The sequence below is a fragment of the Mobula birostris genome, chromosome 24, assembly GCF_030028105.1.
Source record: "Mobula birostris isolate sMobBir1 chromosome 24, sMobBir1.hap1, whole genome shotgun sequence".
Lineage (NCBI taxonomy): Eukaryota > Metazoa > Chordata > Chondrichthyes > Myliobatiformes > Myliobatidae > Mobula > Mobula birostris.
This window is the reverse complement of record NC_092393.1, coordinates 30,011,837-30,039,390: the sequence shown is the minus strand read 5'-3', so window position 1 is coordinate 30,039,390 and position 27,554 is coordinate 30,011,837. Positions and strand designations below refer to the sequence as shown.

Sequence of the window (27,554 nt, the reverse complement as noted above, 5' to 3'; positions counted from 1 at the left end):
TTTTACCCGCTTAGCTATTCACAGTAACAGAAATCTTGCCAAAACTTTTGCATGCCACTGTATATAAAGAAGATATAGGAAATGGCAAACATTTTGTCAGCTCTGGCACCTAAAAAATTAGCACTGCACCCCTGATCGATGAATACACACATTACTGCTGATGCAGCAAAACCAATCTGCACATGGATGCAGTGATGACCTTTGACAAGGATGATGACCAAGAAACCCTGCAAGAGACAAATATAAAGATATTCTGCAGCCATTGCACGTTCATTTATGACACGGAGCAATGTACAGCGCTGACCTTTTATGACCTCTAGCAATCTGACCTGTGCAGCATCAGGGGTTGTGACTAAAGCAGTGCTCATTTTTGACCCTTGTAGTCAGGTAAGTGCAATGGAGACCTGCGAACGATTGTCGAAGGGCACAGACGGAACAACCCCCGACTAAACTGCTGACCCGTGCGGTAGATGCAAATTTTGACACGTTACATCAATGCTGAGCTGCGAAGAAGAACCCTCTCTGTAGAAAGGAGCGGTGACTGCCTGCGCGGTAGCTGAACGTTACAGCACCGCTCCCGCCGGTCACGGGAGCGACTCGCTCCACCGGGCCGGCCGGATGAGCGGGCCCAGGCATGCGCACTGGATGCGCGCAGAGCCCGGCCCGGGACACGGCGCGTCGATCAGGAGCCGACGGTGACCCGGTGCGTAGGCGGCACCGCGACTGCAGCAAACCCCCCCCCGACTTCCACGCTCACCCTGCCCTCTCCCCAGCTTTCTCAACGCCGCTCCGCCTACCTGGGCCGGGCCTGGTCAACGTGCGGACAGCGGCCTCCCCTTTCCTCTGCCCTTCTCGAACTTGCCCTGCGAAGCGCCGACATGGCGAGGTGGGGGGGGGCAGGGGGAACGTCCCAACACCGGGCAGGGACACAGGCGGCCGAAGTGGGAGGGGGAACGTCCCAAATCCGGGCAGGGACATAGGCGGCCGAAGTGGGAGGGGGAACGTCCCAACACCGGCCTGGGATACGAGCGGCCGAGCTCCGGCACCAGGCCGAGGCGCAATACTGTGCTGCAGCCTGAGGGCGGGGTTTCTCCCTTCAGAAACCCCACGCTCGGGGCCAGCCCGGTCATCACTGGGAAGTCTGAACCATCAGTCTAGTGGTCCGTTCTAATCGATTGGGGGGGGGGGGGGGGTATTTATTATTTCCTCTGCCCTGCCCTGCTTACCCTGAGAAGGTATGTTTTCTCCTATTTACTTGTGTTCGTGGACCTTTTGGGAGGCTTTAAATTGTATGGCTAGTGTTTAAAGGGCGTATCTGGACTATTGGTGTATATCTGGCATTCAGGGGATTGACTGGCATATTCTCGAAAGGAAAACAAATTGGAATTCCTTTTGTTGTCACATGTATCGAGATACAGTACACGCAAAAGTCTTAGGCACCTATATAACTAGAGATTGTTGCACTGATTTGTCAACGTAGAGCAGAGAGTGAGTATGCAAATCTGCCAGGAGTAAACTACGATGGGAATGGTAATGATGGAGCACTGTCAGAGGTATGTGAGACAGGTGGCAGTGAAGGAGTGCCAAAGGGGGGTGGTGCGGGTGCAGACTCCCAGCCCTGAGGCACAGGCTAGGTCATTTGATTCCAAATAATTAGTTTATTGAACATTACAGAATGTGTCTCTGGTGCTTCCCATTCCCACTCCTCTCTTCTCCTTTTCCCAACCATGACTCCCCTCTCCCTGAGCCCCTTCTCCCTCTCAATCCACACACAGTAGAGTCTCATATCAGAATTAGGTTTATCATCACTCGCATCAATTTTTTTTGCAGTAGAGGTACCATGCAATATAAGGTTTTTACAGTACTGCAAAAATCTTACACACCTTGGCGATACATATTCACAAACAAGAGAAAATATGCAGATGCTGGAAATCCAAGCCACACGCACAATGCTGGAGGAACTCAGCAGATCAGGCAGCATCTATGGAAAAGAATACAGTCGATGTTTCGGGCCAAGACCCTTCGGCCAGACTGGAGAAGAAAAGCTGAGGAGTAGATTTTAAAGATGGGGGAGGGGAGAGAGAAACACAAGGTGATAGGTGAGTAACACACACAAAATGCTGGAGGAACTCAGCAGGCCAGGCAGCATCTATGGGAAAAAAAGTATAGTTGACGTTCGGGCCAAAACAGTCCAGGTTTCGGCCTGAAATGTCAACAGTACTCATTGCCATAGATGCTGCTTGGCCTGCTGAGTTCCTCCAGCATTTTGTGTGTGTTGCTTGGATTTCCATGAAGGGGGAGGGATGAAGTAAAGAGCTGAGAAGTTGATTGGTGAAGGTGATAGGGGGCCGGAGAAGGAGTGATAGAAGAGGACAGAAGGTCATGGAAGAAAGAAAAGTTGGGGGGGAGTGCCAGAGGGAGGTGATGGGTGGGTAAGGAGATAAGGTGAGAGAGAGAAAAGGGATTCTTTCTTCCTTGGCCTTTGGTTCTCTATCACACTTTCCCTTCTCCAGCCCTGTATCTCTTTTACCAATCAATTTCTCAGCTCTTTATTTCATCCCTCCCTTTTCAGGCATCACTTGTGTTTTTTCTCCCCTCCCCACACCTTTTAAACCTACTCTTCACCTTTTTTTTTTCTACAGTCCTGCAGAAGGGTCTCAGCCCAAAATGTGGATTGTACTGTTTTTCCGAAGATGCTGCCTGGCCTGCTGAGCTCTTTTTGTGTGTGTTGCTTGGCTATGTATATGTACCTATTGCATAGTACTGTACAGTGAAAAGCTTGCATTGCATAATGTTAATACAGATCAATTCGTTTGTGTATTGAGGTAGTGCAGGTTGAACACCCTTTATCTGAAATTCCAAAATCCATATTCCAGCTCACTTATAATTAAAGCATACACTCAATGGCCACTTTATTAGAAGTAGGAGTGAAACCTGGTGTGATCTTCTGCTGCTGTAGTCCATCCACTTCAAGGTTTGACATGTGCATTCAGAGATGCTCTTCTGTACACCACTGTTCTAACAGGTGGTTATTTTAGTTACTGTTGCCATCCTGTTTTCTTGAACCTGTCTGGCCGTTCTTCTCTAATGTGTCTCATTAACAAGACATTTTTGCCCACGGAATTGCCTCTCAATCAATGCTTTTGTTTCTCACACCAATCTGTAAACTAGAGACTTGTATGTGAAAATCCCTGGAGATCCTCTGTTTCAGAGATACCCAAATCACCCTATCTGGCACCAACGTTCATCCCACAGTCAGTCACTTAGATCACATTTCTTCTCCATTCTGATATTTGGTCTGAACAATAACTGAACCTCTTGATCATGTCTGCATGCTTTTATACATTGACTTGCTGTCACATGATTGTCTAATTAAATATTTGCATTAATGAGCAGGTGTAGCTAATAAAGTGGCCACTGACGATACCGTATTTATCTTGCCTGTTATCTTACATTGAATTATTACTCTTGTCTTGAAGTGCATCTGTATGCACTGATTCATGTGCAAGTCCCCACAACCATTTTAATTTGAATTTTAGTTTGTCAGCTTGAAACATGGACACTTTCCCTATTATGTATAAAACCTAGTCTTCAATTGAAGATTACGTTCTTATAATATTTTGGATCAGAAAATTGGTCATAATGTATTTGTGCTCCATTTTATCATCTGATAGAATTGTTTCAAAGTCTGTAATATTTAATTGAATGTGGAACTATCAACTAGCTAATTGCTATAATGGTGCAAATTTCAATATTGTATAAATCCTTGAATATTTAAAAGACTAACAACATTTTTGAAGGAGTTGCTGCAGCCATGAATTGTGCACAACGCCATGTTTTGTACAGTTTGGATGAAAGTAAGCGAGTGCATGAAAATAATTTTATTTTATTTCCTTCAGGTGGTATATTGCCCTAAATTGGTTGAAAAATGGCAGATGGTCAAGGGGATAAACCAATGGAAGCGGATGTTAAAATGCATAAGCCTCCACAGCTAGGTTTAAAATTAGTTCATCTGGATTTGAAAGGCGCGCCACCTAAGATCTCCTACTTACGCGAGGTACTTTAATAAACAGAATGATGGATTTCTTGTATTTAATAATGACTTAGTAGTATAACAAAAGGTCACTCTAAACTTCCAAGAAGTTAGTTATTGTTTATGTTTGGGCAGTGAAAGATGTTGTCTAATTGATGAAACAGTATTTAAAATGTGGTATCAAGTTTTGGATGTATTAAGTCCTAGAGAGGATTGGATGAGAAGGTTACTTATTTTAACAGTTTTATGTAGGATAGATTACAGGAATTGGGGCTCTTTTCTTTTGAAATCAAGATCACCATTTTGATGTTGGTAAAGTGATGGTTCATTTAATTACTGATGTAAGGGAGATATCCTATGTGGAAACATTCAGTATGTTTGGCCAATACTCATTCAAGTTTATAAGAATGAGAAATTGTAATGAGACGTAATAATTTGAAGGGGATTGGTAAATAGATCACAAGAAGCTGTTGAAGCTGGCTGGAGTATCTATAACAATGGAGTATAGTCTCAATATAAGGAGTATTGATATGCAAACTGAGAGCAGGTAACAAACCTTCGCACAAAACGAAGTAAATCTTTGGATTTTTGAGATTTCAGAGGCTTGTAGATGCTCAAATGTTGATTATCTTTAGTGCTTACAGTTTTAAAATGAGTTATTTAAATATTTAAACTGCTAGAAGGATGTGGAACAAAGTACTTGGTAGAATCCTTTAATGCTGCAAAGTTCTAAGATTCTAGTACTGTAATTAATTTGACACAGTAAAATAAAGTATAACTGAGTAATATTTGAGTGTTTAGGAAAGTGTTGTCATGGGCAACTACTTGTCAGCTGTGATTAGACTGTAGATAAAACTGCAAGTCAAGTCACCATTGAAAGTATGTAAAGGCAGATGTCCTGTCTTAGAAAAGATAGGAAAGACAGTAAATTGGGCACATTGGTTAATGTTCTGCTCTTATTGCTAAATTCCAACTAGCATAATTTAATCCTCACTGCATTAGATAAAACAGGCTGAAGTAAATGCATTTTATCTGCAATAAAACTACAATAATCTGAATTTTATTGTTATAAGATCTGAATCTTAAAAATGTTCTCTTTCTAATGTTAAAAGGTACTTTAAATTTAGAATATAGTAGAACAGTTCAGCACAGTACAGAGTCTTCAGCCCACTAAGTTGTACTGTCCTTTTAACCCTACTCCAAGATCACTAACCCTTCCCTCCAACATCACCCATAACCTTCATTTTTCTTTCATCAATGTGCTAAAATTTCTGCCTTTTTTTTAAATGATGGTCAAATTAAGTCAGAATCAGGTTTTTATTATCACCAGCATGAGTTGAAATTTGTTAACTTAGTAGCAGCAGTTCAATGAAATACATAATATAGAAGAATAAAAATAAAATAAACTAATAATAGAAAATAATAAATCTTATTCCATATACTTTATAGAGTACAGTATACTTACATTGAATAGATTTTAAATTGTGCAAAAAAAAGATATTTTTTTTAAAGTGAGGTAGTGTCCAAGGTTCAATGTCCATTTAGGAATCAGGTATAGAGGGGAAGAAGCTGTTCCTGAATCACTGAGTGTGTACCTTCAGGCTTCTGTACCTCCTACCAGATGGTAATAGTGAGAAAAGGGCATGCCTGGGTTCTGGAGGCCCTTAATAATGGACGCTGCCTTTCTGAGACACCGCTCCTTGAAGAGGTCATGCGTACTTTGGAGGCTAGTACCCAAAATGCAGCTGACTAAATTTACAACCCTCTGCAGTTTCTTTTAGTCCTGTGCAGTAGCTCCCCACCCCCCCATACCAGACAGTGATGTAACCTGTCAGAATGCTCTCCATGGTACATTTATAGAAGTTTTTGAGTGTATTTGTTGACATAACCAAATCTCTTCAAACTGTTAATAAAGTATAGCTGCTGTCTTGCCACCTTTATAACTGCATCAGTATGTTGGGACCAGGTTAGTTCGACAACCAGGAACTTGAAACTGCTCACTGTCTCCATTTCTGATCCCTCTATGAGGATTGGTATGTGTTCCTTCATCTTACCCTTCCTAACGTCCACAATCAGCTCTTTCGTCTTACTGATGTTGAGTGCCAGGTTGTTGCTGTGACGCCACTCCACTAGTTGGCATATCTCAGTCCTGTACACCCTCTCGTCACCACCTGAGATTCTACCAACAATGGTTGTAACGTCTTCAAATTTATAGATGGTATTTGAGCTATGCCTCACACCGTCATGGGTATATAGAGAGTAGAGCAGTGGGCTAAGCTCACATTCCTGAGGTGAACCAGTGTTAATCGTCAGCGAGGAGGAGATGTTATCACCAATCTGCACAGATTGTTGTCTTCCGATTAGGAAGTCAAGGATCCAATTGCAGAGGGTGGTACAGAGCCCCAGGTTCTGCAACTTCTCAATCAGGATTGTGAGAATGATGGTTTTAAATGCTGAGCTATAGTCTATGAACAGCATCCTGACATAGGTGTTTGTGTTGTCCAGGTGATCTAAAGCCGTGTGAAGAGACATTGAGATTGCATCTGCCATTGATTTATTGTGGCGATAGGCAAGTTGCAACAGGTCCAGGTCCTTGCTGAGGCAGGGGTTCAGTCTAGTTATGACCAACCTCTCAAAGCATTTCATCACTGTAGATGTGGATGCTACTGGGCGATAAGTCATTAAGGCAGCTTATGTTATTCTTCTTAAGCACTGGTATAATTGTTGCCTTTTTGAAGCGAGTGAGAACTTCCGCCCATAGCAGTGAGAGGTTGAAAATGGCCTTGAATACTCCTGCCAGTTGGGTGGCACAGGTTTTTAGAGCTTTGCTTGGTACTCCATCAGGACCTTCCACTCTGCGAGGGTTCACTCTCCTTTAAAGACAGCCTAACATCGGTCTCTGAGACAGAGATCACAGGGTCATCAGGTGCAGCAAGGATCTTCACAGCTGTAGTTGTATTCTCCCTTTCAAAGCGGGCATAGAAGGCATTGAGTTCATCTGGTACTGAAGCATCGTTGCCATTTATGCTATTGAGTTTCACCTTGTAGGAAGTAATGTCTTGCAAGCCCTGCCAGAGTTGTCGTGCATCCGATGTTGCCTCCAACCTCATTCGAAATTGTCTCTTCGCCCTTGAAATACCCCTAACACAGATCATACCTGGTTTTCTGGTACAGGCCTGGATCGCCAGACTTGAATGCCATAGATCTAGCCTTCAGCAGACAATGTACCTCCTGGTTCATCCACGGCTTTTGGTTTAGGAATGTGCAGTAAGTCTTTATAGGCACACACTCATCCACACAGGTTTTAATGAAGTCGGTAACAACTGCAGATTCAAAGGTGAATCCCTGAGTACAGTCCAGTCCACCGACTCAAAGCAGTCTTGTAGGCGCTCCTGTGCTTCCCTTGTCCATACCTTCTTGGTCCTCACTACTGGTGCTGCAGTCTTCAGTCTTCAGTCTCTGCCTATACTCGGGGAGTAGAAGTACAGCCAGGTGATCAGACTTCCCAAAGTGAGGGCATGGAATAGCACAGTAGGCATTCTTGATGGTGGTGTAGCAATGGTCCAATGTGCTGTTTCCTCTGGTATTGTAAGTGATCTGTTGATGGCAATTGCTCTAGTGATTTCTTTTTTCCAGACTGGACTGGTTAAGATCTCTCAGAACAATGGTGAAGACGTTAGGATGCGCTGTTTCATACATGTTGATCCCATTGCTCAGATCATCTAAAGCCTGATTGACATTGGCCTCAGGTTGAATGTATAATGCTACCAAAATGACCCTAGAGAACTCCTGTGGTAGGTAAAAAGGACGGCACTTAAATGCTAGATATTCCAGGTCTGGTGAGCAGAATTGGGACAGTACTGGTATATTTGTGCACCAAGAAGAGTTGATCATGAGGCATACTCTTCCACCTCTGCTTTTGGGAGACTCTATAGATCAATCCTGATAGTGTATAGTGAACCCATCAAACTGAATCGCTGCATCCAGTACAGAAGGGGTTAACTAGGATTCTGTGAAGCAAAGGACACACGCGGTCCTAATGTCCTTCTGATTCAGTACCCTAGCTCTGAGATCATCGATTTTATTCACCAGAGACTGCACATTTGCCAGCAAGATAGTCGGTATTAGGAGTTTAAAATCTTGTTTCCTTAAATGCACTTGTAACTTACCCCACTTGTAAATGACTTATCCCACTTTTCTCTATTATTTAAGATATCAAAACATTACAGGAAGGAATTGTTGAACAGAATTTTAACATGTCATAGTCCAAACATTTTTGATTAAGGCTTTCAGATATAGAATGAAGCAGGTCCATTGCAGACTTTCTTTTTGTAGATCTTTCCTCTGTTTGCAGACCTTGGTGCAGATGGTATTCTCCTGGAATATGAAGATATGTTTCCATATGAGGGAAAGCTACAAGTTTTAAAGTCTCCAAATGCTTACAGGTGACTGTTATACAAGTACAATAATGTTTTGTTAGTAGAAATAATTTTTTCTGCTTTACCATAAAATAGTGTAGTAAACTGAAGCAGTATCTTGTAACTAAAAAGAGATTACAAATAAAAAGTGTTTTAAGATGTGAAATTAATTTAACGCAAAACTAATTCTAATTGTTTAATTTATTACATTCCTTTATAAAACAAGGTCACAATCCTCTTTGCAATGCATTTGAGTTATAGAGACATGGAACTCTACAGCACAGAAAGAGGATGTTCGGCCTGTTTGTTTGTGCCAAACTGTTCTTCTGCGTATTTCCATCATGTACCTATCCAAATTTCTCATAAGTGTTGAAATGGAGTCCACATTCTCCACTTCCACTGGCAGCTCATTCCACACTCTCACCAGCCTCTGAGTGAAGATGTTCCTCCTCATGTGCCCCTTAAACATTTCACCTTCCACCCTGAAACCATGACCTCTAGGGCTAATCTCATCCAGCCTCAGTGGAAAAAGCCTACTCCCCCCCCCATGACCTCTAGTGCTAATCTCATCCAGCCTCAGTGGAAAAAGCCTATACCCCCCATCATTTTGCATACCTCTACCATATCTCCCCTCATTCTCCTATGCTCTTATGCTCTCTAGAGAATAAAGTCCTAACCTATTCAACCTTTCCCTATAACTTAGTTTCTCAAGTATTGGCAACACTCTTGTAAATTTTCTCTGCATTCTTTCAATCTTATTGGCCTTTTGTGTAGGTAGATTACCAGAACTGCACACAATACTCCAAATTAGGTCTCACCAACGTCTTATACAACTTCAACATACCATCCCAACTCCTGTACTCAATACTCTGATTTATGAAAGCCAATGTGCCAAAAGATGTGTTTAACCCTATCTAACTGTGATGCCACTTTCAAGGAATTCTGGATTTTTATTGCCCGATCTCATTGTTTTTCTGTATTCCTCAGTGCCCTACCGCTTGCAGTGTAAGTTCTATCTACCCTGGTTTGATCTCCCAAAGTGCAACATCTCGCATTTGTCTGCATTAAATTCCACTTTCCATCTTTCAGCCCAGTTTCCAAGCTGGTCCAGATCCCACTGCAACCCTTGATAGCCTTCCTCGCTGTCCGCTATGCCCCATCCACAAATTTGCTGATCTAGTTTACTACATCATCATCCAGGTCATTAATATAAATGACAAATATCAATGCACCAAGCACCTTCCTTGCGGCACGCTACTAGTCATAGACCTCCAGTTAGAGAAGCAACCATCTACTACCACCCTCTGGTTTCTCACGCAAAGCCAATTTACTCCCTCATCCTGACTGCCAAGCGACTGAACGTTCTTGACCAACCTCCCATTCAGGGTCTTGTCAAAGGCCTTGCTAAAGTGTTTGTTGTCATTTGATTGTATTCACAACTGTGCACGCAGTTCACATCACCACGTCACCTTAGAAGTAGCACAGTATGCATAACTCATATGTCCCGGAAGTTGCATACCAGCAATTATGTGATCTGCCAGGTGAAAGCAATGTCTGTTTTCTCAGTATTCTATGACCTGCACTTCCTTGCACTTTATACATTGTGGATTTCATAAGATAAACTCAGTTATACTGTGTTAGCAGCCCTTCTTTCTTTATTGCAAATAATAAGTAAGTTACTATTTCATTCTTCTGTGTTGTTGCCTTTCCTAAAATAAATTATTTAAATGCTCATGAAGCAGATGGACTAATTAATTTCCTGATGTGACTATGTGTTATAATATGAATATGTTCAAAGGCACATAAAAAACCTCAAAGCACATGCTCTCAAATCTGTGTCTCCCATTTTATATTTTGTCCAGTTTCTTTGAGATGTACAAACAATAATACCCAAGCTGTGGTGCTTAATATGAAATTGAGTGTATGGTAACTATTGAGAGTTAAGTAGTGTAAAGTAAATTTACTGCAGAATTTAATAAATCCTTTCCTTTTAGTTAAGAATTATATACTCAACTTGCTCTGCCATTCGTGTGCATGGATAAATTGCACCTTCCAAAACGAAAAGTAGCAGATTAGATGGTTAGTACAAAAGGTCAAACATGCATACAGCAGAAAGCCGTGTTCTATTCTGGAGCAGGCATGCAGTAAAGTCAATTGTCAGTGATTGTGTGAAATACCTATAGAGGTCTTGCATGTTTCTTCTGTGAAGTAGATTGTCTCATTATTCTGTTGCAGGTTATTTAACAATTTGATTAAGTTCAACCAGCTCTGTTGGAGATGAGAACTGAGAAGTTATGTTGAACTATGTTGTGTGAGAATTTTCAATAAAGAAATGCATTCTACATTGCAGTCCTTCAGACATCAAAGATCTTATGGTTCTGGCCAAGACACTGAAGTTTGAAATAATTCCATTAGTGCAAACCTTCGGCCACATGGAGGTGAGTTTAGAGACAAAAGGAAATGTAAAGGTATTTGTGGCCACAGGCCCAGAGTGTATTGCTGCAGCAGGGCCCAGGTCCTAGTGTAGGGTATGACCTGGTGTTTGGGTGATTTTAAACACCAACTGAGATAGACTGAAAAGGCAAAGTGTCAGGACCAGAAGTGAGGGTTGGGCTGATTCCGCTCACTCTGTAGTGAAGTGTACTCCACTCCAAGGCACTGAGGCTGTGAGACTGCTCTGGCTCCTCTGTGCTTTGTGTCTGCAAGCTTCACAGCAATTTGCCCCACTGTGATGAACTGAAACTGAGGTTATGTGCCTACTCTGGACTCAGTTTGGTTCTGAATACGGTTTCCCCTGCTATCCGAAGGTAGAGCGTTCCTATGAAACGGTTCGTAAGCCGAGAGGTCGTAAAGCGAAGCAGCAATTACCATTTATTTATATGGGAAAATTTTGTGAGCGTTCGCAGACCCAAAAATAACCTACCAAATCATGCCAAATAACACATAAAACCTAAAATAACAGTAACATATAGTAAAAGCAGGAATGATATGATAAATACACAGCCTATATAAAGTAGAAATACTTTTCCACAATCATTGCCGTTACTGTTCTCCGTAGCGAAAATCTCATGCAAGTGCTCTCGGCGGAAAATCTCACGCAAGCACTGTTGTCAAAAACACTCTGTCCAGTAACCTTTAAGCTATGAAGCTGCCAAATCATACCAAATAACACATAAAAATACACAGCCGATATAAAGTAGAAATAATGTATGTACAGTGTAGTATCACTTACCGGAATCGGGACAGCGCTGAGCACACTGATGATGGTGTTAAGCTGAGTCGTCGCAGGTTGGGGTGGTGCAGTGGCCCCCACCCTCTGGGCCACCGACCGATACCGATCCACGAAGCATGCAGGGATACAGCGGTAGCCGGGACGCATCCAGCACATCTTTAAGAAAAAAGCTGAAATAAACATGCTAATTAATTAGGTGCTGCCCGGCACATAAATGTCGGCCCGGATCAGAGGCGATTGTCGATTACATCGCCTCTGATCTGGGCGGACAATTACGTGTCGGGCAGCACCTAATTAATCAGCATGTTTATTTCTGCTTTTTCTCTTAAAGATGTGCTGTGTCCCTCCCGGCTACCGCTGCATTCTCCGCGAATCGATATCTGTCCACGGCCTGGGTGTGGGGGTGGTGGGACACTGGGGTGTCATCTCATCGTCTGTTTCCATTAGGGCAGGCAGCTCATCTTCTCCTATGAATGCCCGCCTAAACGTCGAAGGTCGAGGCTCGTTGTCTGTTGGGGCTGATGTGGAAGGCTTGCTTGACTGCTGAGCCTCGCGCATTTTTCTATCATACAGTTCTTTGTAAGCACTCAAACCATCCTGCAAATATCCCCTAAACCTACGTACCCTTTCAAGGTTAAAGTCGTACTTTACCATTGCAGCGAAAATCTCACGCAGTTGCTTCACGTTCATTTCGCTAATGAATTGGGTTTCGATTGTTATCCTTTCCTCTTCCAATTGCATCAGCTTTTCATCTATCAGTTCTTGGTCATGGGATGCCAAAATCTCTTCAACATCATGTTCGTCAGCTTCCACAAGCCAAACTCACTTAGTCCTTACTTCGTTCACCACGATCAAAACGCTTAATTATGTCTAGTTTTACGCGAAGTGTAACACCTTTACGAGCTCTTTCAGGCTTTTCCGACACCTTAGAACGCATCTTGCTAATGGCTGCTCAATGCAACGTGTTTAAGCAATACCAGCAAGAATGCAGTTCCGAATCCAGGGGAGAGCAGCTGCTCGGGGCGCGCGATGATTTTTTTTCGTAACAGTGCAAGCACCTTCTGTTAGCGAAAACAGGGTACTAATGTAGGTCTTTCGTAACAGTGAGGTTTTGTAAAGCAAACATTCGAAAAGCGGGGGACACCTGTACAGTTGTTTGCATGATTTGTGTTTTTTTCCTCTCTGTCTCTGTGTGTGGGTCTTTTTTTTTTAATTGGGTTAATTTGGGTTTCTTACTTTGTGGCTGCCTGTAAGCAGAAAACTCTCAAGTTTGTATAATTTATACATACTTTGATAATAATGTACTTTGAAACTTAATAAAATTTGCAAAATATTCATGGAAAAATTTACTGACAAAAGTGTTTAAGAAAATAGTAACACATATATCTTAAATCAGTCTTGTGTTTATTTAGAATTAAATTCCTGAAGAAAATGAGGAAATATTTATAAAATGACACCTAATTTTATCATGGTAGTATTTTTAAAATGGTATTTAAGAATAATATTGGTCAAAGCATCTAAGTAGAGATTGTGGAAACACTTTCAAATACTGAATTATCTTTAATATATTCAGTAGTTGGACTTCTGGTCATGTGAAAAGGTGATAATTTATTATTTCATTGTCTATAAGTTTTGAATTTCGGTTCATACTTCCAAGTGCAGGAAGTCTAAATTTATCAAATGACATAACTCTGTATCTGACACTTTGCACTTTTGCTGAACTCCAGAGAATTACTTTTCAGGGAGTGCACTGGTCAGACCTGCATTCATTTGGGATGCTGAGCCTGCGGATAGGGGACATAGGAAGCTATGTAATTTCCGTTTCATTATTTTGCTTTAGTTTAATTGTATCATGTTTAATTATAATTTTTTATGTTTTTAATTTTATTTAGAATTTTTAAATATTAGAAAATTATTTACCTCAACTCTTGGTAATAATCTAAATTCAACATCTCTGAAAATACATCAGAACTTTAAAGCAAGCCAGGTCTTGCCAATCTTCCCTGTCTGCAGCCCAGTTGCTGTTCAGTCACTGGATTCAAGGGCCAGCAGGATGAATCTCCAAATCCAGCTTAAATAAGTTTAAACTATCAAGCATTCACAATAGAATTTCAAGGTGGGGACAGTCACTTCAGCTTGATCTTGCTCATTGAAAAATACAATAAATTGTGAGAGAAAAAAGTAATTAAAATGACTTCTTTATTGTTTTACTGGCATTGATATTCTTCTCTTTTTTGAACTTGTTCCTACAGTTTGTACTTAAACATGAAGCTTTTGCTCACCTTCGCGAAGTGAAAGCATTCCCTAACACTCTCAATCCACACAAAGAAGAGTCTATGGAATTAGTAAAATCCATGATTGACCAGATAATGGCAATACATAACAATATAAAATGGATACACATTGGATCAGATGAGGTAATGATAATGGTCTTAGCTTATTATTGTCATATACACCAGATACTGCAAAAGGTTTGTTTTTGCCACCCTGATGAATCATGCCATACTTAATTATATTGAAGAAAAAAGTAAAAAATGCAGAATATAGTATTGTACTTTGCAGAAAAAATGCAGTGCATATTAACAAATAAAATGCAAAGCTGATGAAGGCAAGGCAGTGGATGTGGTGTCCGTGGACTTCAGCAAGGCATTTGACAAGAAGGTTCAGTCACATGGTGTTCAAGATGCAGTAGTAAATTGAATTAGACATTGGCTTTTTGGGAGAAGCCAGAGAGTGGTAGTAGATGGTTGCCTCTCTGACTGGAGGCCTGTGACTAGGGGAGTGCCGCAGGGATCAGTGCTCGGTCTGTTGTTTGTCTTCTATAGCAACGATCTGGATAATAATATGGTTAACTAGATCTGCAAATATATGGATTGCATCAAGAATGGGGGTGTAGTGGACAGCAAGGAAGATTTTCAAAGCTTGCAGAAGGATCTGGATCAGCTGGAAAAATGGGCTGAAAAATGGCAGGTGGAATTTAATGCAGATAAATGTGAGATATTGCACTTTGGGAGGGCCAACCAGAATAGGTCTAACACAGTAAGCCGTAGGGTACTGAGGAATGCGGTAGAACAAAGGGATCTGGGAATACAGGTTCATAATTCCTCGGAAGTGGCATCGCAGGTAGATAGAGTCATAAAGAAAGCTTATGGCACATTGGCCTCCATAAATCAAAGTACAATATTGAGTACAGGAAGTTGGATGTTACATTAATTTCGCTCTTTAGAGAAGCTTGGATAGGTATATGGGTGGGAGGGGTATGGAGGGTGATGGGAGTTGGCAGTTTAAATGGTTTGGCATAATGTAGATGGGCCAAAGGGCTTGTTTCTGTGTTGAAGTTTTCTATGACTGTAAGGGCGACAACAAAGTAAATTGGAACACTGTAAGGCTCTGCTAACAGTGGGGTAAATATTGACTTGGGCTACGTCCACACTACGCCGGATAATTTTGAAAACGCCAGTTTCGAGTAAAAACGACAGGCGTACACACTAAGCGTTTTTCAAAATATCTCCGTCCACATTAGACGGATATTTGGGCGAATCTCCTCCTACTGGGCATGCGCAGGACACACAGAAAACAAGCGAAGAGGAAACGGTATACTTGGTGTTCGTTCGTCCAGTTACAGAGTAGAAAAACTTAAAAGTACTTGCTCTTGGTTCTCACGCAGGAGGACTTAAAACTAAAAAAAGACAAATACTGGAGCGTATGGAGGCAACCGACAGGGAGTTCACAGACAGTATGACCCAGCTGATGACGAACACTGAAAAACTGACTAACTCTGTTGCATTAATAAAGTACCTTGTTAAATGTATAAAACGTCTGCATCAGTGTTATCTTGTATTTCCATACAATGTTACATTAGGCTGTTACAGGTCTATTGTCAGAGAAGTACTTGTATAAATAGGTGAACCACCTTCATACAAGCAAGGACAGAAAACAGGGCAAAGTGAGTATACTTACTTATTCAGTAAGCTATAGGTCAAAGTATTTGGTGAGTACACTTCTAACTCTTCTGGCTTCAGTCTCGTTGCCGTCTGTTCTGAAATTGTTAGGTGGTTGCGTTCAAGAAAACAACGAAATGCTGCGCTGCGGCCATCTGTTTCGGCACGTCGTGACAGCGTTTTTAAATAGTCAAAAAAGCTCACCTCACAATTTAACTCTCACGCCGTTCACACCGACTGCACGTTATAACAGCTTGCACAGTACCAAGCAGAAGCAGAAAAAGTATTGTTGTTGTGGTGTTGTCATGACAGCGTTTTTAAATCTCTCCAGTTACCCCGTTACACTACAACGGATATTAGGTATTTTCAGATTTATTCACTCTGGAGATCGTTTCTGAAAATCTCTGTTTTCGGGGGATGAAAACGCCGTTTCAGTGTGGACAGAGAAAAAGCTTTGTTTTCAAAATTATCCGGCGTAGTGTGGACATACCCTGAGTCTCTAATCGTATATGCTTTCAAGCTTTTGTATCTTCTGCCTGATGAGAAAGGTGAGAAGATCCCCTGATTATGTTAATTGTTGTTTGCCCAGAGCGTCAGGATGTTTAGACAGGATCAACAGAGGTGGGGCTCACTACCCCCAGTACAGTGCATTTCAGGCACTTACTTTCCTGTGTTAAATAAAAACACCACTAATATTTCCCCTAAACTTTCTTCCACTTGCCTTAAAAGAATATCCTCACCTATTAGCCATTGCCACCCAGGGAAAAAGGCATTGACTCTTCACTCTTATCAGCTTGTACACCTCTACTAAGTCACCTCTTATCCTTCAGTAAAGGTGCTGGTGTGCTGTCTTGGCTGTAGCATCCACGTGGCTTGTCCAGGGGAAATTTTGGAGAATATTTGTGTCTACGTACTTGAAACCCCTCAACCGTCTCCACCTCTGCACCATTAATACAGACAAGGCTGTGTACTCTACTGCATTTTCTGGCCAGCTCCTTCATTTTGTTGATGTTAAGCAAAAAATTTGTTGTCTTGCCATCGGGCCCTCCATCCTGTACTCCGTTTCGTGATGTACAGATTATGTACAATGCTTAACGTTTAATTTGTAAACCTGGCCGACTGGAACTTCCTAGCAGCTGTCTGCATTTCTCCACATATTTTTTACTAAATTTGGGATTATTATATGAACCTAGAAGTTCCCAAACTACAGACCACTCAATGCCAAACATTTTCTGCCTGCACAGTGATCTTGGGACTCCATAGTGAATCCAACAGGCTTAACATTAACTTGATTTAGTTCACCAACACTTACAATAGGGTAACTGTTCACTGACTAGCTGCAAAAGACCAGAATTAAGTGTAACCTTCAGGTTCGGCTAGCGGCTTAACCTAGGGGAAGGCAACCTCCAGCCCAGCCAAACTTGAGAAATCTTGTTTGGGTGGATGCTGCATGATGTGTTCCCCTGTTACAAATCAGTACCACGAAATAACAAACAGTATACAATGTGTAATTAAACGATTGCGCTTTAGAATTCTTAATTTAACTATAGGTTAGTAAAGAAACAAAAAAAAAGAAAAGGGCCCATTCACATGAAAAAGTCTAATGTGCACGTTGAAGCTCATGTTTCCGTCCGTTCGTTCCCCATCAACCTCCTCCAAGCGTCACGGACCCTCGCTCCAAGTCTACTCTATCCGGTGGTCTACCAACTCTCTCCACTTGTGTCTTCTCCCTCCATCTCTCCCCGACAAAAGACCGCGAAATCCCTCCTCTCAAACCCACAAGAAACAACAACATGCCTCTAATTGGATGGCACACATTCCCAAGCCCCCATTATGTCTAGTCATAACCCAAACATTGCTGCTGCAAGGAAATCATTACATTAGCAGTGAAATTTTACAGCATGTTACATGAGTATAGGGTATTTTATTTAATTAATTGAACTTGATTAAATGGATTTTGACTCTTGAAAGGTTTAAATAAAGTCTTTCGTAATCCTCATTCTGTTTTTTAAGTTTCATTGATGTTTGATATATTGCTTTGAATGCCAACGGCACTGGATTTCAGGCAACGAAGCGACACAGCAGTTAGTGCTGCTGCTGCCCAACTCAAATATCGTGGGTGTGACCCTGACACATGCATTGTCTGTGTGGAACTGTGAGTCGTCTTGTTTCCTACATAGTCCCAAAGATGTGCTTGTTGGTAGAGTACTTAGTTACAGTAAATTACCACTCCTGGGTGGCTGGTAGAGGAATGCAGGTTGGTAGATGACAAAGAAACAAGTAGAGGGATGGGACTGATGGAATTACTCTGAAGTAAACTCAGTGGGATAAATTACTTTTTTCTCTGGTGTGATCAAAATTCAAGTATATAGACGTAGAAAAGATGAGCTTACATCAGCAACACATTGACAAGTTCTGACTCTTCCTCTTTAGAAGCTGTTCAGCCAGTTTTGCAACGAAAATTAATAATTTGCAATATTACCTTTAGGTTTATTACCTTGGTGAAGGTGAAGAATCCAAGCAACTGATTGAGCAAGGCCAAACAAATAAAAATAGTCTGTTCACGTCTCATGTGAAAGCAGTTGCAAGCTACATTATTGCTACTCACTCAAATGTGAAACCTATAATTTGGGACGATATGCTCCGAAATATCAGTGCTGATAAACTTAAAGGTATTGCTGGTTTTGTCACTGGTTGTTTGGAGGTAAATGTATAAAAAATACACATTTAGTTTTATTGGCTTGTTCAGCAGGTCTCTCTTTTAGCATAGTGCTTTTGCTCATCCGCATACTGTTTGATCATCATCCAATGTTTTCTTTACTGCTTTTGATTTTTAATCATTTTTGTACTTTCATCCCATAACCCCTTGTTTGTTGTTAATGCTAAGGAGCACCTGAGTATTGCTGATTTGATAAACAGGCTTCTGCATTAATTGTATAACTCAGTATTTCGACTGTATATAAATTCCGAAGGTAAATATGGATTTTGGCCTAATGTAGTACCAGTAGTGCATAATACTTATGTGTCCTTATTTTATGTTTTATTATTTTATGAGTTTTCTTTTGCTTTTACATTTTGTGGTATTTAATTGGATTATCCAGTGGCAGGTTATTGTAACAGAATTATCAAAGAGTACAGTCATTTTTAATACATAAATAAGCATAAATCAGAAGATATTTTCGGTCTCATGGTTGTGTTCATTTGGTTTATTCATACTTGAAATTAACATTGAAATAAAAGTTAAATTAATATGCTAATTATTTGTCTTGGACCTGGAAAAAGTTTGTTGCCAGCGGTAATCTTTAGGTTATTCTAAAAAAGAATATTTTTATAATTTGAATTATCCATATTTCAATACTTAATGTTATCCCCTAAATAATCATGAGGTGAATGTTATTAAACATATTTGCTATTTATTGCCATAATTAGTGGATAGTTTTTCAGAGAACTAATATTAACCTGTTCATTTTCATTGACCCTAACATTTTCCTTGAGAATTTATGCTCAAATTGAACAATAATATTTATAAAAGGATGATCACGTCAGCAAGTTTTTAATTAGCATCTATAAAGAATTAAAATACAAATGAATTGAGAATTAAACTAGAAGTTTATATTTATTTTGGCCTTTTATAATAAATTAAGGAAAGTTTGTATTCTTTATTTAGATTTTTTGAAAGTTATTTTGTCTTTGCCATTTGATGTATGTATTAAATAATCTGCTTTTCTTTTATCTCCTATTAGAATCTATGTTAGATCAGCTGGTTGAACCAATGATCTGGGTATATAATGCTGACCTTGATGTGAATAAAATGTGTAAGTTATTTAGAAAATTTTCAATATTCATAATTTTGTGAAAGATGTAAGATGAATTGAGTGGCAGAAGTGGTTCAGATTTGAAACCATGTACTCTGAAAAGGTGTAAATTCATTCCGTGTTGCAGCCCAAAAAGAGAAATATTATAGCAAGGAAATTAAAATAAAATGTCCCTTTAAATCTCTTTTGTACAAGGAATGGCATCATCCTTTATCAGAATGATGGTGTTTATTTCACATGCTACTGTGTTCATTATTAAAAGGCCTTCATGAAGAGTACTGCAAAGCTAATCAAATTTTCTCTACCAGTAAGATGGAGAAATTTCTGCAGTTCCATGATTGCAGATTGCAGTTGCTAATTTGATTTAATTAACAACACATGCATTCTTTGGTGCATTTTAAAACTTATTCTCATATTGGAAATTGTAAGTTTTTGTTGTGAAAAGTTCAGCCAATGTATAACTTCAAAAAATGTACAATAATGTTAATCAATATGTCACTAAAAGTAAATCTGTTTTGCTGCCCACAACAAGGCCGAAAACATACTTTATTTTGCATTTGTGGTAATCTGAAATGTAAGTGTTTGTATTAAGCAGAATAGGCCAGATTATGTTTCATAATGTGATATTGTTTTATTTCACAGTACTTCAAATACAAAAGTATCAGGGAATGGGATTCTCTCAGATATGGTTTGCAAGTGCTTTTAAAGGAGCTACAGGTGCAGCTCAATGTCTAACGTCAATTAGCTATCACTTAGCTAACCACCTGCAGTGGCTGAATGTAGCTGAGACTCTGCCAAGGAACTCCATTCATTTACAGGGGATAGCACTCACTGGTTGGCAGAGGTATACAAGGACTCTGATTTTTGCAGTGTTTGTACCATTATCAAATGTGTTGAAATCTTTCTGGCTGTTTTATTGTCAGTTTCATTTGTCTAACAGCCTTTTTTAAATCAACTATTGAGATATATTATTTATATATTATTTATTGAGATATATTTATATATATTATTTTGTGTTTAAATTGACTATTATTGCCTTGCTTCATTTTCCTCATCCTTAATAACAAATCTGTGAAAGTTGTTAAGTTTCCTCTGAATTGAAAAACATTATTGTATAAACCATAGTTTTTCTTCAATCTATTTACTTATTCAGTTTAATGACAACTTAACCCATTTCCAGTTGGAGATTCTTAATAGCATCCAAATGTGTTGCAATATATCTCAAAACAATATTCATACAAACTGGATAAAGTCAAATAGTGTAAACATTAATGATTTTTCTGTTTGTCTTTTATCTTGTTTTGCAAGATATGATCATTTCTCTGTTTTGTGTGAATTACTTCCTGTGGGGATTCCGTCCTTGGCAGTCTGTCTGCAGACCTTGAGACATGGTAAGCCCTAAAAATATGTATTAGTGTTTAAATACCTAATGATTTTGTATTATGAAGACATCACTGTCTGATCCATTGCCTTGGAGAGTTTTACACATTATATGAGTAATTTCTAAAGTATTAGTAAATTTATAAACACAGGAGATTCTACAGGTGCTGGAAATTCAGAGTAACACACACAAAATGCTGGAGGAACACAGGTCAGGCAGCATCTATGGAAAGGAATAGGAAAGTCAGCGTTTTGGGCCAAGACCCTTCATTAGGACTGGAAAGGAAGAGGAAGAAGTCAAAATTAGAAAGTGGGGGTGGAAGGGAAGAAGTACGAACTGGTAGGTGATAAGTGAAGCCAGCTGAGGGGAAAAGTAGGTGAGTGGGGGAGTGAAGTGAGAAGCTGGGAGGTGATTGGTGGAAAAGGTAAAGAGCGGAAGAAGGAGGAATCTGATTAAGAAAGGAGAGTTAACCATGGGACAAAGGGAAGGAGGAGCATCACTAGTGGGAGATGATAGGCAGATGAGGAGATGAAAAGGTGTAAGAGGGGAGCCAGAATAGGGAATGGAAAAAGAGCGAAGGGGAAGAAATTACTGGAAGTTAAAGAAATCTACGTTTAGGCTGTCAGGTTGGAGGCCACCCAGACAGAATATGACGTATTTCTCTTCCAGCCTGAGAGTGGCAGGGGTAAACACCAGGAGAGTGGTGAGTGAGGAAGGACAAGTGGAGGGAATTATGGAGAGCACAATCCCTGCAGAGTGTTGGGATGGAGGGGGGTGGGGGGGGGGAGAGGTAAAGATGTGTTTGGTGGTAGGATCCCGTTGAAGATGGCGAAAGTTGCAAAGAATTATTAGAGAAGGAAAATCCCTTTCTTTGAAGGAGGAGGACACCTCTGATGTTCTGGAAAGGAAACCCTCATCCTGGAAACAGATGCAGTGGAGCCAGTGGAACTGAGATAAGGGAATAGCAATTTCTATAGTAATGTTTGTTGGATATTTACAACCTAGAACTGGTAAGATGATCACTTCTTCAACAGACATAAAGCAACCAGAGGGTAGGAGCATTGCTTAAAAAAGCACTCAGTGGTGACTTTATTGGGTACACCTGTATACCAGCTCACTAATGCAAACATGTAAACGGCCAATCTTGTGGCAGCAGCTCAGTGCAATAAAAAAACAGCAGACACAGTTAAGAGGTTCAGTTGCTTAGATCAAACTTCAGAATGGGGAAGAAATGCAATTAAAGTGACTGACCATGGAATGATTGTTGCTGCTAGACAGGGTGGTTTGAGAATCTCAAACTGCTTATCTTCTGGGATTTTCACACAGAACACTAAAAAAAAAGCACAAATAAAAACATCAGGAGCAGCAATTCTGTGGGCAAAAATCCTTGTTAATGAGAGAATGGTCAGACTAGTTCAAGCTGACTGAGAGGCAATAGTAGCTCAAATAATGACGTGTTATAACTCTGGTGTGCTAAAGAATGCATAACACATGTCAAACCTTGAAGTGGATGGGCTACAGCAGCAAAATAAATATCACAAACAACATTTACTTTTAAGGTTAATACTACTTCTCACTAAGGTTTATACTGAACAGCCTCCCCATCAAAGTTTAGGTTGTCTTTCCATTGTGATCAGTAAAGATATTTTTCACTTGGATAAATGGTTTCTAAAGTGTTTTTTAACTGAATGTGTTTATTTTCTCTCTGTTGGCATTCAAACAAAAGCACATAATTACTCAAAACCACAAACACAACCTAAATCTTTTTGTTTGGTCAGTGCTGTTTCTATGAATAAACAGTGTGGTTGTCCTTTGAGTATAGTCCCAATGAATGTATGTGCCATTGTTATTCTCAATATTCTTTCCATAAGTCCAATGAGACTGAAAACTCAAGTGAAATCACATGCAGGTGGTGAAATGTACCTAACTTGCTGCATCAATACTCTGATACTGCGCTTAATCCTTATTATAATGCAAATAAATGCTTTTGCCATAACATTTTTGGTTTATCAGTTTAAATAGTAACAAGCTCCATTGTACAAAGTCTGGAAGAAATGCAGTATAATTTTCTTTATCTCAAAATTACCTTCATTGAGAAACAGATTTACTGACAACCAAAATTCATCTCCACTTTTGAGTAGATTCACAGTGGAGATTACTGTTCTACTAAAATCAATAAAGCCAGTCACAAAATTTTAAAGTTGTTTTAACTGGAATGATGCCTTTATACTCTACATTGGGAATAAAACTTTATTTTCCCCTAATTCTGAAAATCTATTGTGTTCTAAAATAGGTGTGTTCTCTCTAAAGGAAGAGGAATATGTGAAACGGTCTCTTGGATGCAAAAGTTTAAGAATTGATTTTCCAAGGTAACAACTTTGTCATTGTGTATTTCAAGGGCACTATCAAATATGCAGGATTTAGACTCTTCCAGAAAATAGTGATTTTAAAATTTATCTCTCTTCAGTTCTTATTTAGAAAATAAATACAAAAGTGGATGGTGAATATTTGTGGTGTTACTGAAGTAAAAGAATAAACTTAAAGTTTTTACTACAGGCCTTTTCTCCCTGTAGTAAAACCTTTTAAGGGATAGCCCAATAAATGATTTTATTTTTATGAATGATTGTAGCCAGAGAAATGCCTCAAGATCTTTTAAACTGGTCAGTAAAATGTAGGCAATTGGATACAAATTTAAGTTAATCATAAGGAATTAAAGAACAGGTGGAAAAGCTATTGAACATCTTTATTGCCTGGTGTGATTTGCCAGTAACCAAAAAAAACAACTGATTTTATTAGGGTCATAGAGTATTATAGCATAGAAACAGCCCCTTTGGCCCATCTAGTTCATATTGAATTATTAATCTGCCTAGTCCCATCGATTTGCACCCAGACTTTAGCCCTCCATACCTCTCCTATCCATGTACCAATCCAAATTTCTCAGATGTTGAAATTGAACCCACATCCCCCACTTCTGCTGGCAGCTCATTCCACACTCTCAACATCCCCGAGTGAAGAAGTTTCCCCTGATTCGCTCCTGAAATATTTCACCTTTCACCCTCAACCCATGACCTAATCTCACCCAACCTCAGTGGAAAAAACCTGCTTGCATTTACCTTATCTATACCCCTCATGATTTTGAATACCTCTATCAAATCCTTATTCTCCTACGTTGTATGGAATAACGTTCTAACCTATTCAACCTTTCCCTTTAACTCAGGTCCTCAACTCCTGGCAGCATCCTTATAAATTTTCTCTGCACTCTTTCAATCTTATTGATGGCTTTCTTGTAGGTAGGTGACCAGAACTGCATACAATGCTCCAGATTAGTCCTCATCAACAACTTACACAACTTCAACGTAACACCCCAGTGCCTGTACTTAATGGTTTGATTTATGAAGGCGTAAAAGATTTGAATGAAATTCAATTTGCATTGAATGAAAGATTTATGATTTATTCTAGTGAAGATGGTAATTGAGAAGTCACAGCAATTCCAAAACAAATAAGCAATAATTGACGAGTGAAATGTTAGTCTGAAGACATTCTGATGTACTTGTTTTACAGCATTGAAGATGCTGGCAGTTTTCCAGGCAGTGAAGTACTTGACCACGTCACTCACATTATTACTTACCTACAGCAATCTGTTGATAAACTTCATGAAAACATGTAAGAACTCAATTACCAAAATATAAATATTTGGAAAAAACGTAATTATTAAATCTGAATTCTATTTCACTGTCAAGTTTAAGGTCTGGGGTTTGGGGTTGTAGGCATCTCTGGAGATGAGTGTGCTTATGTTCACTTGGCGAATGGCCTTTGTTCTTTCTGATCTTGTGATCATCGAAGTACAAAAGCTTAGGGGTATGTTTTCTGACAAAGCTTTGCAACTGACTGCAAATAAAGACCTGCTCTGAAAGACGTCCAGAAAAGGCCAGCAGAAATCTTTTTGGGGGAAAATTGTTTATTTTTTAAGAATTGCAGGTGATCGCTCGTGTTTGTGCAAAAACATACTGGAATTAAAAACAGGGTTCTGAATTGTAACCCAAATGCTAAATGTCCAGAAATCTTGTAAAAATATGGTACTGTAATTTTAATTGGTGATATTATATCCATCTATTCATGTGATGAAAACCTCCAGGCATTTTATTTTGACGTCATTTTTGTACTCATCCAAGTGGGATATATTTGCACTTAGATGTAGGTTATTGAGATATTAGCATAAGGGTTCCCAGCCTTTTTTATGCCATGAACCCCTACCATTAACCAAGGGATCTGTGGACTCCTGGGTGGGAACCCCTGCCTTAGCAACTGAGCTGTCTTTTTTGAAATTCCCCTTTCCACTAGTTGGATGTAAGCATTAAGCTGTTTAAAATACTAGATTGTGTTTTCTCAACAATGAAACAATAGCTTTGTATATAGTTTTTATGTATTTGCTGATTGGCATTATTGCACTAGAGGTGTTAAATCATTTTATGGATGTTAATTAAGTTTAGAAAACAAACTAATATTTCTACAGTTATTCACAGCATTGCTTGGTAGTGACTTTTTCTTAAAAACTTGGACTATCATCAAATGATGGTTACTGCAGTCATTATACCCTAAAAATGAATTACTGAATGCATTTTTGATACTTTTTTTAAGTCAAAACACATTTGGCTTCAACTGGATTTTTCCCCAAAATAAATGAATTGCTGTTTGATATACAAAATTATGCAGGTTATTAACTATACTTCTGGTAAATGTTAGCTCCTAAAATTCAAAGGTTCAAAGGTCAAATCTAATGTCAGAGAAATATATACAACCTGAAATGCTTTTTCTTCACAAACATCCACAAAAGCAGGGAAGTGCCCCAAAGAATGAATGACAGTTAAACATGAGAACCCCAAAGTCCCCCCCCAGCTCCCCCCTCCAGTGCATAAGTGGCAGCAAGCAACAGTCCCCCCTCCCCCCCACCACCAGCAAAAAAAAAACATGCATCGGTACCATCACCAAGCCCAAGCCTGTGCTAAGCAGTAGCAAAGACATAGACCAAAGTTACCCCAAAAGCTTTGCAATTCATCCGAAATGTGACAAACCACAGGTTTTCTCTCTCTCCCTGGCAAGGGAGAGAGAGGTGGCCCCCATTTTCACAGCGAGCAGGAGACATAACAGCAACCCGCTGGTTTATGATCTTAAAAGTCCTTTACGTCACTTTTTTTGAGCTCTGTATCCAAAGATCAAAGACTCTGGGTCTTTAGGCCCACGGCAAAAGATTTTCTGGCCTCCCCGACGACACACGAGTCTCTTGCTGTGACAGCAACCCTCGATCCATCCGTCTCCAGAGCCCTGAGATTTTAGGCTTCCGAACATAATTGAGATTCTCAGGCCGAACCCTTGGCATATTGAAAAGTGGCCAGTCGTGGAACCCCAGGAACGGGTCCCATTCCCACAAAGAACCGAAGCCTGCATGTAACTCCAGGTCAGGGTCTTCAAAAGAACCCTGAAAAGGGAAAAATAAAGGTATTAAAGGTAGAAATAGAGCTGTTTCCAAAGATGTAAGCAAAGGAGTTGCTGTTAGGTGCCATCATCCCTCCTAAGCTCCACCCCGAAAACTCATGCAGATATTGCAGGCATTTTATACGTTTTAAGACAAACTGGTCTTGTTTTAGATATTTAGCAATTTTCCATTTTTTATTAGATATATAAGAGGATGGTTCAGTAACTACCACAGAAAGAGAAAGTATGTCCACCCTGGTATCATTCAGAATTTTGAAGGAGAAGTTAGAAGGTATAATTTTATTTTGCTTATGTTTTTCTTTGTACAATGTAATAATGCATCTGGAAAGAAACTATAGAAACAATTACTGATCTAAAATTAACCAGCTATCTAATAAAATAGAAACATTATTCTAAATAATAATAGATACTAAATGTTTTCTAGTGTCTATGCACTTTGGGAGGCAGCCATAAGTAAACTGCGTACAGCAATGGAAAGAATTTATTATCCAGATACTGTGGAAGAGTGGATAGAAGAACACGTTAACCCAGCTTTGACAAGGTTACAGTGCCTCGTGCACGATATGGATGAAGCTTTAGCATCAATTGACATCAAATAAAAAAAATTATGCCTGTCTTCAAAGACAGTCGCATATAATAGAATACACACCGTCATTGCCTGTGTGCACACTACCTGTTTCATCTTCTGAGGTATCCAGGCATGGACAATACCCATCAAATGTTGAGGAGGAGTAATGCATGAAATATAAAAGTATCAGTTATGTACAATGGTGAACAGTTCACTGTTCAATTTCTGAGAAAGTAGCCTCAATTTACAGTAAACTGTTTCTGTGTATATTGTTTCAATAGAGACGTACCTATAGTATGTCTCAGTCCTATTATCCTTCTCCGTTTTGAATAACAACCAAAGTCAAACAGTTTATTCTAAATGTTTCTGAGCCAAGCAGATTTACTTACAATGGGATGTTGGCAAATTGAATTAATTTCTCAAAGATTTAAAAACTGTGAAATGCTGTAACAGGGACCAGGCTGGACTATGTCTGTTTAAAAACAATTCTCAAAGTCAGAATCAATTGTTTTGTTATACTGTGGACATGCCTTTTTTTTTAATATATATTAATTAAATCTGTGGTATGTTGACAAATCTTTGTCTTAATAAATTTCGACTTTGATAATTAAAACAAATGTTAAAATTTCTTGATGTGAACAATTAACTGTTAATAAATAGCTTTAATTCTAAA

The 27,554-nt window shown here is 39.6% G+C and overlaps 2 protein-coding genes across 10 annotated transcripts in view; one reads left to right on the top strand and one right to left on the bottom strand.

The window, feature by feature from the left end:
• The window catches only part of ogfod3 (2-oxoglutarate and iron dependent oxygenase domain containing 3), a 112,633-nt gene extending 111,522 nt beyond the window's left edge, over window positions 1–1,111 (bottom strand). Inside the window, exon 1 of one of the 2 annotated variants that reach the window (XR_011883069.1) lies at window positions 798–1,111. Coding sequence is in view for 1 of the 2 variants with exons in the window: in XM_072242521.1 (XP_072098622.1) it covers window positions 798–880 (83 nt within the window). In the remaining variant the exon portion in view is untranslated. The remainder of the gene's footprint in view (window positions 1–797) is intronic. The other variant, XM_072242521.1, reaches the window with a different exon arrangement.
• LOC140187331 (hexosaminidase D-like) lies at window positions 505–27,554 on the top strand. Of its 8 annotated transcripts, none has more exons than XM_072242518.1 (13): window positions 506–703; window positions 3,900–4,057; window positions 8,369–8,478; window positions 10,802–10,889; window positions 13,936–14,100; window positions 18,113–18,296; window positions 19,368–19,439; window positions 20,082–20,283; window positions 20,748–20,830; window positions 23,114–23,189; window positions 24,382–24,483; window positions 26,495–26,584; window positions 26,761–26,834. In XM_072242518.1, exons 2-13 carry the CDS (start codon window positions 3,929–3,931, stop codon window positions 26,768–26,770), a joined length of 1,311 nt encoding a protein of 436 aa, XP_072098619.1. In that variant the 5' UTR covers window positions 506–703; window positions 3,900–3,928; the 3' UTR covers window positions 26,771–26,834. The 8 variants fall into 8 exon arrangements, with proteins under 8 accessions (XP_072098618.1, XP_072098621.1, XP_072098619.1 ...); XM_072242512.1 differs by having other exon boundaries at window positions 508–703; window positions 26,738–27,554; XM_072242514.1 differs by lacking the exon at window positions 506–703 and adding an exon at window positions 736–1,235 and having other exon boundaries at window positions 26,738–27,554.